The sequence below is a fragment of the Pseudorca crassidens genome, chromosome 9 (genome assembly GCF_039906515.1).
Source record: "Pseudorca crassidens isolate mPseCra1 chromosome 9, mPseCra1.hap1, whole genome shotgun sequence".
NCBI lineage: Eukaryota > Metazoa > Chordata > Mammalia > Artiodactyla > Delphinidae > Pseudorca > Pseudorca crassidens.
The window spans coordinates 27241556-27257080 of NC_090304.1; the positions used below are offsets into that span (position 1 = coordinate 27241556).

The 15525-nt window shown below is 34.7% G+C and overlaps 1 protein-coding gene across 1 annotated transcript in view; it reads left to right on the forward strand.

Moving 5' to 3' along the window:
- Positions 1-15525, forward strand: part of DCDC1 (doublecortin domain containing 1) — a 456279-nt gene that overhangs the window by 228349 nt on the left and 212405 nt on the right. Inside the window, exons 9-10 of the mRNA XM_067749533.1 lie at positions 2401-2493; positions 10149-10319. Coding sequence (XP_067605634.1) covers positions 2401-2493; positions 10149-10319 — 264 coding nt within the window. The remainder of the gene's footprint in view (positions 1-2400; positions 2494-10148; positions 10320-15525) is intronic.

A 15525-nucleotide genomic window follows, 5' to 3' on the forward strand; every position in this document is an offset into this window, starting at 1 on the left:
GATATCTCTCTTTTTGAATGTCTAGGCTGTTTTCAGAAAAGGCCCCATGTATGTATCCTTATGTTTTGTTGACAATTTATTTTTCAATATCTTACTGGGTTCTCTATTTGGTACTATGCATATAATGCTTTTCAGTGTTGATGTGTTTTTCCCTCAGCTTATGTAGATTAGGATAGTGCTAGAAGTTGAGTGTTAGAATGAGGTGATTTTTCCAACTGTAGTGGTTTTATAGGTAAAGAATTCCTACCTTTTAAAGAGTTACTTGGAAGCAGTTCTACATGTCATGGTCCTGGGAGACCACATTGAATCGGACCTACTGCAGTGGCACCAAAGAGTTTTATAGCTCTGTTTTTGTTCTGTTTTGCTTCCTTTCAAAAAAGATCTGCTCTGAATGTTTTTGCATTTGGAAATTAACTTTGTGAAGAAAAGATGACCTTGGTGAATATTCCCCAGTCACTCTCCTTCACATAGCCTCCCTGATAAATGAGACTCCCCTGATAAAGAAATAATCATAGAGACTTGACACAAGTATGTTGTGCCACAGTTTACACATAGGCTTCCTTGTGTGGAAGTTGAGTTTGATATTTGACATTTTATAATATTACATTTTCTGTATTACTTTAGCACAGGAAAAAATATTTCTTGGGGAGATTGATTCTAAGAATAGCTTCACATGATGATTTTTCCCAGTTTTTATTGAGATATAATTAACATATGGCCCTGTGTAAGTTTAAGGTGAATAGCAGACTTGACTTTTTTTTTTAATTTTTAAATTATTTTTTGACTTTACTTTTATATATTGTGAAATGATTACCACAGTAAGCTTAGTTAATATCCACCATTTCATATGGTTTAAAAAATGTGTTTTTTTTTTTGTGAACTCTTAGGATCTGCTGTCTTAACAAACTTTCAAATATACCATATAGCATTATACCTGTAGTCATCATGTATATCACATGTTGTTTTTTTTTTGTTTTTTTTTTTAAAAACTTGTTTTCGGTGGTTCTCTGTCTAGGACAGGCAAACATTTGCAAACATTTCCTGCTGTCCAAATTCAGTCTGCCTCTTTTTTGTTTTTTAAGTTCTGTTGGAACATAGCCACACTCATTTGTTTATGTATTTTCTATTTCATGCTATGGGGGCAGAGTTGAGTAATTGCAAAAGAGACTTGTCTGTCCCCCTTTTCCCCAAGCCTAAATATTTACTATCTGGTTCTTATAGAAATGTTTGTCAACTCCTTATCTAAGTTGATCATTAGGATCACCTAAGGATTCCTTAGACTTTTCTCCTCTCCCAAAACAGGATCTCTGATAAACTGAGCTGTGTCACATATGAGTAGATGAAGACTTCACAGGTTTGATACTATTCTTATAGTATATAAGAATAGGTAGATTGAGGAGGTTATATTGTTGACCCCACTCCCATTCTATCCCAAGTATAGGAGTGGGTCTTCAGGCAGGGTATAGATTAGAGATTCATGTTAACTCAAACATGATTTGCCAGGCATACAATTGAGAAAGCCTATTTAAAATAACAACAGCATTAACAAAAGAAACAAAACAAAAAACATGGTCCTTATTCATTCTTAATCTTCAATAAGGGGATACTACATGGCACGTCCATTGCTTAAGAATTGTTAAATATTCCAATTCAGAAGGTTCTGTATCAGGCTGTTATTTTCTTTCTTCCTATTAATACCAATCTGCGGAGTGAATATTACTGTGTGAGTTTAGCTTTTTCCTTTTTTTGAAAATAGCATTTTGTTTTGGTGGGGATTGTTTATAAAGAAATATAGAATAAGCCACATTCACCTTTTTATAACATGGGTTTACAGCAGTAGTAGAAGACCTCTATCTGGCTCTGTTCATGGAGCAGGTTGGAAGTAACCATTCAGGTATTTAAGGTAAAACTTATTCTTTGTTGTGAAATATTGTGAATCATTTTGAACCATTCAACAGTGAATTGACATTTGCTTTTGGTTTATTTCCTTGAATTCTTATCCTGACATAACAGCAGCCAATTTATTCCCTACTGACAATGAAAGATTTGAATAGGAATATCAGCCTAATTTTAAAAAATTTTGCTATGTTAATTTTGACAAAATGCTTTTAAAAGGTACTCCTCAGTGTCAAATGTCTGCAGTTTAGGACCCCTTCCCAAATCATATTTTAGTAAGCTTAAAAACAATAAAAGTGGAAGTGAAAAATAGTGTTAAATGTTTTAAATATAAAAACATTTCGACTTATTTAATCTAAATGGAATTCATTTTCACATACGTATGGGCCAAATTAATTTGAAATCACCTTCCATGATTATGCTAAATTAGTTGTTTGAATAAACATTGCTATTAGGTGTCAATAGGTGCCTATTTTCATGTCATTTACTTATTTATTTCTCTAGTTGAACCTGGCTGTGGATGAACAGAAAGGGAAAATTACCGAAAAAGTCATTCTTTCAGTGACAGCAAAGGAACACCATAAGGCACAAGAAGAAGTAAGGAACTTACTTTTTAAATTGTATTGTAAAACTACAATAAATACTAATTTTAAAATTAAGGCAGATTTTACTTTGATTTGGTAGTGAACCAACTTTGGTTATCTGATAAAACATAATGAAAAAAACTGGTCAAAACTGGAAATCATTGTATTGATATAGGCAGCTTGAAAAATAGTTATATGCTTGAAAGAATAAATCATATTATAATTTTCTGAAAACTACTTATGAATACTTCCTCATAAATTTCCTAAATTGGAAAATTATTACATGCAACTGGAATCTAGAAATTATGGACTATGCTAACATAGGAAAAACATTAAAATTTTATTGAACTTTGAACAAATAATAAAATCTTATTTTTATTTTCTGACTTTCTAGGAATAGAATTATCTTTCTGAATTTTAGAAATGCTAGCAATGTTACCTCTTATCAAGGAAAAACTGTAGTTTATAAATGTCAAGCCTAAGTGAACTAATCATAAGATTCTGTAGACAATATTGTAAAGAAGGACTATTAACGCAAGGCTTCTCTCCAAAGCTCATGCTGTGAAGTTGACAGCATATTCCATAAATGAAATAATAATACAAAATTGGTGTTAGACAAAAGGGAAAAATGATTTTCATGTAGTTTCCTGGAATGCAAAAGCATTTAATCTTTCTGAGGAAAGATCATGAATTTGCTAATTTCCATGTACTACTGTCAGTAAATAAAATCTATAAGCAACTTCAAAGAATAAGATAGCATGAATATTTAAAAATTAAACTTTCATATAATTCTCTTTTGACATTTTGGCAAGGAAATCTATCCAAGCTTTAGGGTTTTAATATTTTCTTATCATGGTAATTGCATCTCCTTTGCTAACTATGTATTTTACAATAGATGAACAAGTATAATGCATCAGATTTTCCTGAGTGAATTCAATTCTTTAAGTTAGAGACTACCTTAATATTTGGGGCTTATATATGTGCAGTATTAAAGATTATATTATAAACATTGATTGGTAATCTCAGTAGGAAATATTTCATAAGAAAAATTCAACTTGAATTTTTCTAAGATATAACAAATAACAATTGTATACTTTTAAATTATAGTTCTGACTCATTCCACTTAATATTAACAAGTTAAAAACTAGGTTGTTGGTTCTAGATTTAAAAAGTATTGTCCTCTATCCAATTGAAAAATGTTGTTTATCACAGTTTATTACATTTTCACAGTAAGTTTAAAATGAATCTATCATATATCTTGATATCATCAACTTCAGGAAATGTAAATAAAAATCTCTAGTTGAATTAGTATAATTAAAATTGTATCTATAATAACAAATTATTATTAGAGAACAAATAGAAATAATCTAAAAGAATGAATAGATGAACTATTTTCTGCATTTTAAATATTGTAATTATTTTGCTTGTTGATATTTTATGCAAAACTATAATTTCAATGGAACTGGAAACTTGAAGTGGCCCAGGAAAATGATCATTATGCTAAAAATATCATTTTTAATGCCACCTTCTTACCAAAGCTGGAAATGAAAATTATTTTTTCTGGAAAATCCAACAGTATTAATGCTTATTTGGTACTCCTTTATTATCATCTTAATGTTTCTTTAGTACCTATATACATCACTTTTTCTCCTGCAAAGGGCCTTATTTGCTTGATCAGCTGACTCCAAATGCCTTTTGTTTGCTTCAAAAATCACACAGTGAAGGGAATATTGATTGTGTGTGTGGGTGTGAATGTGTGTGTGTAAGAACCTTTAAATATATTCCATACACTATGAGAATAATTTTTATATCATTAATTTGAAAGTGATTTATTAATTTTGATGTGTAAGTCAGTGACATCAAGTTTTGTGCCTAATTCATATACAGAGATGTGAAATCATGATGGTAAAAAGAAATGAAAAATATGGGGATGGGGAGATTACTCCAACATTTAATTTTGCCCACAGTTTTTTTTACAAAATACTATATTTCTAGACATATTTCAAAACCTTAAGTAAACATCGTGAAATCTGAGATTTAGATTTAGGTATCTGCTGTCTGTATTTTTATCTTAAAATCTTATTTTATTTCATGTAATTTTTCCACATGAAAACTGGGAATAATAATAACGTATGCATCACGAGACTACTTCGATGTGATGGTATATGTTGAACTATATCAAGCTTTTTAGGAATGGTCTACTAGAAATCTGTGTGTAATTTTTTTGTCAGTTTAAAAGTGTGTTATTCCAGATTCTCTGAAAAGTTGACACCAGGATCGAATTTTTTTTAATGTGTGTGGATTTTAATAGAAGAAATGCCATGAGAGAAAATGGAGAGAGCTCTAGGTAAGGCTGGGAGACCTGTCAGACTGAAATGCAGGCTTGAACATGAGTGAAGGAGAGAGGAAGGGAAGACTGGGTGGAAGTATCCTAGACTGTTGTGCAGTCTAAGGACGGTTTGGCAAAGCTGCTGGCGTATCCTTGAGTCAAAGTTGTCCATCAGAGGAGTCTTGTGACTCCCTGGGTTGGACCTGCTTTAGTATCCTTGGACATTGGTGCCAACCTGGTGATGGGTGTAAGAGCATAATAGCTTGGACCCTTGGTCAATTATGCTCCTATAGCCAGAGGTCTGTGAAGTGCATTCTTATTGCTTCCTCCAAAAGTATACTTGACATCATCCTTATTGCCATCATCATACCCCTCTTGCCAGATGAGTTATAAAGATGTTTTTAAATGTCTCTATTTTCAATCACCCCTTCCCCCATGAGTTGATGGGGATGTTGGACTCAAATAGGCCTAAAGGCAGCACATAAGTGACCCCTGGCTGGAAACAATATAGATCTTCCAAAATAACTTCCATCTCAGAAGGGGTCTGGAAATCTATTAGAAAGTTGGGAGTAGTGGAAGTGATTGGAATACGAGATGGTATTTCAGTTTTCCTGTGGTTACACTGCAGCTCATCCTTAATTTTAAGATTAAAAGATACTTAATTTTGCTCACAGATTCCTATGTCTTTTCTAGCCTTCATTTGTCAAGTCTGATTATGTTCACTTCTTAACCTGAAAAACATTGTACCCTTGGGCCTGAACCAAGTAAGAGACTTTAGGGAGTTTAAAACACCCATTTTTATCTCCCTGTCCCCTTTCTGGTTCTTAACTATGCTGTAAATTAGAAAGTGTCTTGGTCTTAAGTTTAAGCACTGACCCGGCTTCGAGACTGTCCCATATGCTGCATGCCAAGATGATGTTCCTAGCGTGGAGGCTGCCACCCTTTGTGCTGATTTCAAGTGGCAATTCAGTATAAAGTGCTCTGGAGTCTCCTCACTAACATATATGGACTCCAGGCCACATAGCATTCAGGCCAACAGCTGAACTCATCACTAGAAAAACCAGGAGCTCTTCAAAGAGTCATTCATAATAGTTAAAGTACAGTATTCACAATGTATGGTTCAGAGTGTACAACTTTGATAGGTATACATTTTAGAATGATTATAAACAGAACAATATTTTGTTTACTCTAAATCATCTTGAGAATTCAACTAAATTCAAGGGTTGCATGAATGACCAAAATGCCCTACATCTTATGCAAAAAAGCCTATGTATATGTTTATAGACAGGTGTGCATTTGCATTCTTTCAGAAGTTTGGTTTTTTTCCTCACCAGAATACTCTTTTTTTTTTTTTGCTACCTTCTGCTCATTTGTCACTCTCCCAAATTCTGTACAAGTGTCACTTCCGTGCTGCATTTCTACAGAGAATGAAGAGTAGAATGTGTAGGCTTTCGGCTGCACAATGAGATGGTGCATTTTTTCAACATATGCATACGTAAGCCTTCTTTTGTGAATGGGACTGATAGGGTCAGATAATGTTTAAAGGGAAAGGCTTTATGTCTCTCAGGCCTCTATGTTTCCACATGGATGCTCCCACACACACATAGATTGAATTATGAACAGACCCATTAATGCTGGGATCACAAAAGGTCAAGTTTTGTCTTCTTTTGCCCCCATTCACATTGCCTTTGTAGAGAGGAAAAAAAAAAAAGGATTTGCAGGAAAAAAAGATTCATGAAGAATTTTAAAGAACATTTTCCCCCCTTTTAGCAACATCTGTGATTGGAAAAAAAAAATCGTATCATGTAATATAATTCAGGAGTATTGTTTTACCTATCTGATTTTGGTATATCAGTTATTTCATGCATAGCATTATCTTTCAGGGTAACACGTAAAATGGAGCACTTTGAGAATAAAAGACCTTATGAAATTTTTTTTCCAATTTTAAAAAGCATTTTTTTTAAATTGAAGTATAGTTGATTTACAATGTTGTGTTAATTTCAGGTGTACAACAAAGTGATTCAGTCATATACATATACATATATATATATATTCTTTTTCATATTCTTTTCCCCTAAAGGTTATTACAAGATATTGAGTAGAGTTCCCTGTGCTATACAGTAGGACCTTGTTGGTTATCTCCTTATGAATTTTTAAAGTAACAAAGTTTGAGGAAAATTGGTTGGAAACTTTATCAAAACGTCAGTGGCAGGATTCTTGATATATTTTCTCCTATGTTTAAGATATAAGTTAATCTTTACTAGGGCATCTTATTTGATAGTTTTAAGTTATTAAAAATACAGGCCATGATTGCTATAATTATGCTTCACATACATTAACAGATAATCATGGGGCCAAGGAAAATGGCAAAAATGATAGAGAAATTTTTTGAAGCAACGAAGAATTTATGGGAAATGAAACTTCTAAGGTTTTAACCAATAGCCCTTTAGAATGCAAATGACATCATCAATTGTATGGTTGATTTCTGATGTCACATGAAATTCCCTATCAGTGAAAGGCTATGGATTGTGACAGTAAAACAAGTCGTATAAAGATGCTCTCAAATCAAAGCCTGAAATTCGTCCTTTTTTTTTTTTTGGTGGCTTGCTGTAGCACTAGGTACAGTACATAAAATTAAAGAGAGCAGTATTATTGACTAACAAAACACATTGCATGATACTTAGTATATTTTAAAGACTATGTAAAATTATATCTTCTTGAATCAAATGATGCTGGGTATAGGTTCAGAGAGGATCGGTGCTTTCCAGAAGTAGACTCTTTCTATTTCAGGCCTTTGGATATTAGATTTTAATTTTGTCACATACCTATAAGAGCAAGTTACTTGGTCTGCTTTGGTCTCTAGCTTTGGTATGTAGAATATACTATTATCCATCGTCTTTGAGGATAATACTGCTAAAAGGTAGTATGTAAAGATAAGGATGAAAAACATTGACTAATATTGAATCATCCATCATTGCCATATTTTAAGCTTTATGACTTTCTTATAGGGTTAACTGTACTGTGGAAAGCATAGAAATTTGTTCTAGAAAGTAAGAAAAGGTCTTGAATCTTGAATAGCAAGATGAGGAATGCAGTGGGTGGGGGAGCTACTTGAAGGTTTATTTATACTATTGGAGGTAGATTAATTAGGTGGAGATGACAGGATGGATTACAGGGGGAGAGACTAGGGACAGGGAGGCCACTCAGTAAGTGTATTGGTAATACCAGTAGCAGGAGGGGATGAGGAGATGGAGCCTTGGCCAGAGTATTACTTATAAGAAAAGAAAGGAAGGAGAGGAAATATATGTGTTTAGAAGAACGGTTGATAAACTGAAGCCCTGGGGCCAAATCTAGCCCATTGCTTGTTTTTCTAAATAAAGTTTTATTGGAACACAGCCTTGTCCATTTGTTTACATATTGTCTGCAGCTGCTTACAAAGTACAACTGCAGGGTCGAATGGTTTTGATGGAGACATTATAACTCACAAAACTGAAAATATTATCTGGCTCTTATAGAGAAGAAGTTTGCCAGTTCTTTGTTTAGAAAAAAGCATTGTTTAAAAGAAAGTATATGATTGATCACATAGGGACAAATAAGAAAGATATGGGACACCAAAGAAAAATAGGAATCATTTAAATTAGCTTTATATGCATATAATGCTTCTAAAGTTCTTGGGAAAAGCTAAATATAGTTGAAGTAATATATATATATATATATATATATACACATAATATTATATATATATTTCAAATTAACTAGGTAAAGTAGAAAAGTAAATATTCAAGTCATATGTATAATAGTACAAACTTACTTTCATTGCCTTCCCTGAAATCCTCTGTGGAAGGGATAGAAATCATAGATTTAACATCAGAGTTGGTAGGGGCAAATACCATATTTTCAGCTGAGAGAGATAGAAAGACAATGAGCTGTCATTACATGGGAGACTCTTGGAGAAGGAGTTTGCATTTTATCTGTGGACACTGAAGTGAGGTTGAGAATCTATGTAGCAATTAGTTTCAAATTTTTATCTTCTTCATGTGACATAATGGTAGGAATAGGAAAGACAGGCCAAGAAAAACAATTAAAACTTGATTTGCAGAAAACTACTCTATTTAAAAATGAAAACACTGTAATAATACACCATGTACATGCGACATTATAGGTTAGCCATTGTGCTGTCCATTCTTTAATCTAATTTAATTCTTAACATGGTAAGGTCAGTATTATTCTTCATTTGTGAATGAGGTTTTTTTATTACCTGTTCAAAGCCTCTCAGTCAGTAAATGAAAGAGCCAGCATTTTAACCCAAGATTTCAAAAATCCATGCCCTGTTCACAGTCATTCATAATTCTAAGATGGGTCTAATTTGATCACTTTAAAGATCATGGATAAAGAGAATTCCTGCTTTTCATCTCTTTTAGTCACTACCCTATATCGACCAGTGTTTATGTAAGAATCCAATCTATTAGAGAGAATATAAGTTTATATAACACAGTGAAGGGTCAAAGAATTGTAATGATTTTTAATTTGTAAACTATAAGGGTTAAAATATTAACTTACTATTTTTGAGTCTTCAGTATGTCTTACTAATAACCTGTAAGTCAAGTTCATATGTCTCTTAAATATTCTGATTAGAAATCCATAAATTTAAATATAAAAGGTACATGTTTCTAAGCCTTTGCTGTTTCTGGAAAAATTCTATGCATTATTCAGAAATTTGTATATATTCAAAATATTGTCTAGAATAGAGCATTGTCTTTGAGGTATGGATATTTTGAAAAATTGTATTTATGAAATTTGGAAAATTATATTTTAAAGTATTTGGAAGGAAGAGAACAGACTGATTCATTTAAAAGGCCACAAAATGTTAATGAATTTAATATACATATTACAAATTTTAAAGGTAACATACAGATGGTAAAATAAAATATTCTTAAAAGGAAGGTACATGTAATAGAATTAAATATTGTCATTGGCGCATATATTGGATTACTTAAAGTTTTAGAGAGGTCTTATTCTGTTAAGCAGTTTAAAAGTCCTTGGCAAACTTGTCAATGTATATGGTTCTTTTTGTATCTAGAGACAATTTTTATTCAACAGTTGTAAATGGGTACCTATTCCATATTACTGAAGTACAAAGTTAGAAATTTTCCCATAAATAAAATTTGTTGATGAAGGAATGTATATATCGCCTATTCGCTTTACTTGAACATAGATCTATACTCAGATTCTTATATTGAAGTCATCTTCCCCACATCAAACTAAGTACTCAAAAATCTAATAGGTGTGACATCAACAATTACTTCTTGCTAACAACTCTTATAATTTAACCCCTCCAGGTGAACAAGCTGATTGATGAATTGCAGACAGCTATCAAAAGCAACAGAGGTCATCTCTCTAAACTTGGCCCCCAATTACAGGCTGAGCAGGAGCAATTCTCCTCTTATGTCTACGAACACATTAAAAGCCTTCCAGCAAACACTCTTATCCCAGGAGGCCTGCAGCTCAAGGTGGGTGTCATTCTGTGACTCTCAATGGGTTCAACCAGAGACAAACCACTCTGCTCCATTTGAAGACCCTTGTAATAATGCCACTCAGCTTGGATTTCTTTTTGTGTTGTCTTCCTCAAACTGGAGTTTGGATTACAAGTGCTAATACTACCATTCAGGGAATATGTTCTAAAAGAAAATATCTAGAAGTCTTTGAAATATGGGTTTATAAACTTTAGTTTTCAACCCAGAAAAGTAATTTTAATGAAGAAATTAATCATGAACATTTACATGCTTTTCTAAGAAACATATATTTTTCACAGGAGTCACTGTGTATTTCAGTTTTTAAAAATAACTTATTTGGAGAAACGGACAAGCTTTAATAATTGACAGACAGTGGCAATAGGAATTAGAGGTGAAAGGCCAGGTGACTGATTGATGTTATAACTACATTGCCAAGGAAAAGGATCTGTATTGGATAAGTGTGACAGATGTCTGGGTTCACTTGGTAAAATCAATACGTAAGAATATACTGGGAAAAAAAGGTGAATTGGTTATTTGTTAGGACAAGATGGCTAAATGTCCTAAACTACCCTTTGCTATTGCATCATTGGAAGAGAAAAAAAGAAACTCATACTCAGCTAAAGTGGTTTAGGTACTGAAAGCTTAGGGAGTTTAAATACTTTTGTTTAAGTCTGTCAAATTAAGATTGTTCTATAATCTCATATCTCATGTTTCAAGAGACTATAATTAGTAAAATTGAATTACTCAAAGTATGGCTCTTTTCCATCTAAAGAACCATAACTACAATTCTTCATTTCCTTTTGATTATGTTCATATTTGAATGTGATAACATTCGAAGTAATTGTATTTTGATCAGCCTTTATCTCTACAGTTCCCCTTAATATTCAGTCTTATTCTGCAAATAACATTATAAACATTATATTTTCTGTCTATAACTTATTTCTTTAATGGCATTCCTTGTTTACATTTTAATGAGAATGTTACCATGTAAAAATTGACCTTTGGGGAAGTGTAATTCCAAGGTAAACACGATAATATATTTCTCATAGTCTATGCTATTCAGCTAAAGGCTTAGGAAGTGATGTTCAAGACATCAAGGTCAAGTGTTCCTGTAGTCCAGTAGCATTGTTCTTTTTCAGATTTCTGACTTGGTTACAGATCCAGTCTGCCATTTTGCACCTAAATGTAAGACCTGAAACCATAAAACTCCTAGAAGAAGTATGCTTCTTGTATGCTGCCTTGGCATTAGTCTTAGCAGTATATTTTTTTGGAGATCTTCAGGCAAGGGCAACAAAAGCAAAAATAAACAAATGGGGCTATCCCAAACAAAAAAGCTTTTGCACATCGAAGGAAACCATCAACAAAATGAAAAAACATACTGAATGGGAGAAGATGCTTGCAAATGATATGTCTAAGAAGGAGTTAATATCCAAAATATATAAAGAAATCACACATCAAAAAACCCCCAAACAATTCAGTTAAAAAATGGGCAGAGGACCTGAATAGGTATTTTTCCAAGGAAGATAGTCAACAGATACATGAAAAGATGCTTAGCATCGCTAGCCATCAGGGAAATGCAAATCAAAACTACAATGAGATATCACCTCACACTTGTGATAATGGCTGTTATCAAAAATATAACAAAAAACAAGTGTTGGTGAGGATGTGGAGAAAAGGGAACCCTCGAACACTGTTGCTGGGAATGTAAATTGGTGCAGCCATTATGGAAAACAGTATGGAGGTTCCTCAAAAAATTAAAAATAGAACTACCATACAATTCAGCACTTCCACTTCTGGGCATTTATCTGAAGAAAACGAAAACAGTTATTTGAAAAGATATATGCACCCCTATGTTCATTGCAGCATTATTTAGCCAAGATATGGAAGCAGCCTAGGTATCCATTGATAGGCAAATGGATATATATATACACAATGGAATGTTAGCCATAAAAAGAATGCAATCTTGCCATTTGCAACAATGTGGATGGACCTACAGGGTATTTTGCTAAATGAAATAAGTCAGACAGAGAAAGATAAATACTATATGACAAATAGTAAAAGACAAATACTATATTCCACTTATATGTGGAATCTATAAAACAAAACAAACAAACAAAACAGAAACAGACTCATAAATACAGAGAACAAACTGGTGGTTACCAAAGGGGAGGGAGTTGGGGGGGGGGTTGGGCGGAATAGGTGAAAGGGATTAAGAGGTACAAACTTCCAGTTATAAAATAAATAAGCTACAGGGATGTAATGTATAGCACAGGGAATATAGTCAATTACCTTGCAGTCACTTTGTATGATGACAGATGGTCACTAGACTTATCATGGTGATCAATTCATAATGTATATAAATGTCAAATCACCATGTTGTACACCTGAAACTAATGTTGTATGTCAACTATAATTCAATAAAAAAATAAAAAGGAAAAAAAGCCAAACAAAAGCAAAACCAAAGATTCCTGCAAACCATACTTCTTTCATTTCAGAGCCCCACATTTGCCTTTCCCTGTCCGCACTTGGCCAGGCCTGGGGTCAAGGGAACTTTCATTTTATTTCTCCCCTCTTTGAGCTTCCTCTTTCCCCATCTGCTCTATGATATAAATCCCATGTTTACATCAAAACTCTCTGGTGACCTGCAACACAAACCCTCTCAAAGCATTTCAAATAAAAAGAGGGTTTGTTGAAAACATAAAGGAATCTCACAGAAATGAAAACCAGGAAGTACAGCCGATTCTCACAAGAAAGTCACTTCTTTTCCATATCTCTTTCTCCTGAAGCCCCATAGTCTCTCTGCTCCTCATGTTTCTGAGCTTTTTCATTTCTCATTTCTTTCTGCAAGCTGGCTTTCTCTTTTTACTCCTTTGTACATACATGGAGGAAAATTATGGCCCCTAGCTCTCCCTAACTGTTAGGTTTAAATGGCCATCATGATCTGACGAGAGTCTTTGTGTCTCCTAGTTCAAACCATTTAAAGAGAGAATCTGTTTGGGTCAGTCCAGCCTTACCTAGGTCCCTGACATTAATTCAACTACCTATAGCCACTGAGTGGGCAAAGGCAGGGTCGTGTACAACACAGGGCACATAGGACTTTCCAGTAATTAGTCTAGAAAGGCAAGTTGGTCTTGGATGCCCAAAGTGACTGACATGTTTTTCATATAAAATTAAATGGAACATTGTAAATAAATTATTGTGTATTATTCATGGTAATGCATTTTCTCCTTTCCCTCCAACCCCCATATTTTTGGGAGTAGATGTTTGGACTGCTGGAAAAGATATAGAGATCTGTAGTTTTCTAAACGAGTTCTTACATCTGAAATAGCTAGGTAGTAGAGACAAAACTGGATTAGCAAAGTATACCCTAAGTATTCAGAATTGCAGGTCTCTTAGAATTGAGGAGTTTTTCCATACTCTCTAGGTGAGGAGAACTTGCTAATTCCAACTGGAGAGATATTGAGCATAGGTCACAGCAGCATACCATCCTCTGTTAATTCCAGAATCAGTTCATATCAGTAGCCTGGCCAAACTCTGTTTCCATGGAGTGTGAATGAACTGCCCTTTTTTGGAGCACTGTCTCTAGCCCACTTACCTCTGAGTCACTGTGGGCAAGGGCCGTGACTTTTGTAGTTATGAGCAACTTTATCCCACTTTGTAGTGTGTGCTATGCAGAGTGTTAGATGATATATCAATCAATCCATTTTCCATTTATAACTGAAAGGCATGGCTCCAATAAAACCTATTTTTCCCCTTTTCTATTCATTTTGATAAAACTGTGAATTGGAATGATTATCTTTCTACTTTTCTCTATTTGATGATTTGTATCACTGTTGAATACATATGTGAGCCCAGGACTCAGCTTCAAGAACCAAACATAATATATTGTAGTCATCATCATCTTCTAGAGCTTCTAGGTGTTCAACTAGGGGCTGTAGGCAGGGTGTGATCCAAAAGTCCCCTGGGGTGCTTTTTCATGTTATGTGTGGTTGCATTCACTTTTTCACTGAGCTTATCATCCTCATCATATCTTTCATTGATAATTTTATCTATTTTATAAAAATTCTTTTCCCTTTTATTTATTTATTTATTTGGCTGCATCGGGTCTTAGTTGCTGCACACGGGATCTTCGTTGAGGCATGCAGGATCTTTCTTTGCGGCGTGCGGGTTCTTTGTTGCGGTGCGTGAGCTTCTATCTAGTTGTGGCATGTGGGTTTTTCCTCTCTAGTTGTGGCCCGCGGGCTCCAGGGTGCACTGGCTCTGTAGCTGTGGCGCACGGGCTGTCTTGTTGAGGCACGCAAACTCAGTAGTTGTGGCACGCGGGCTTAGTTGCCCTGAGGCATGTGGGATCTTAGTTCCCTAACCAGGGATCGTACCCGTGTCCCCTGCATTGGAAGGTGGATTCCTTACCACTGGACCGCCAGGGAAGTCCCTCATTGATAATTTTAAAATAGCAGCTTTTGGTTAGGTCTTAATGTTAGAAGATCACCTCTTTTTTTTTTTTTTATTGCGGTACGCGGGCCCCTCACTGTTGTGGACTCTCCCGCTGCGGAGCACAGGCTCCGGACGCGCAGGCTCAGCGGCCATGGCTCACGGGCCCAGCTGCTCCGCGGCATGTGGGATCTTCCCGGACCAGGGCACGAACCCGTGTCCCCTGCATCGGCAGGCGAGCTCTCAACCACTGCGCCACCAGGGAAGCCCAAAGATCACCTCTTAAAAGGACATGCTCTGTGTTCCACAATGCCTCAGTTCCATTTTTGCATAATACAGTATCCAGTTTAAATAGACACATTAAGACAAAAGACCGAGAATAGTTTCAGTGTCCATCCTGCCATGGGAAAGTTCCTTGTTAAAAAAAAAAAAAAATTAAAAACACAACATACCAAAATTAGAAGAATTTTAGGAAAAAGTTATATCACCCGTCATCACATTATTCCTTATACAACCATTCTCACCCTTGCATATCATTTCCATATGCACTCATATGTAGTCACAACCCCAGCATACACTTTTTTGTATTCTGGTACATTCTCTTCCCATCACATCATAGCACCTTTTGAGTTGATGAGATTTCTTATTGTTTTTACCCTTAGTGGTCACACTCAATGTGCGGCATAATTTACGAAGCCCTTCAGGTAACAAACTTCTGGAGCAATTTCTTACTATTCCAAACCTTCTCTTACCCCATATCCCCTGTCACTGC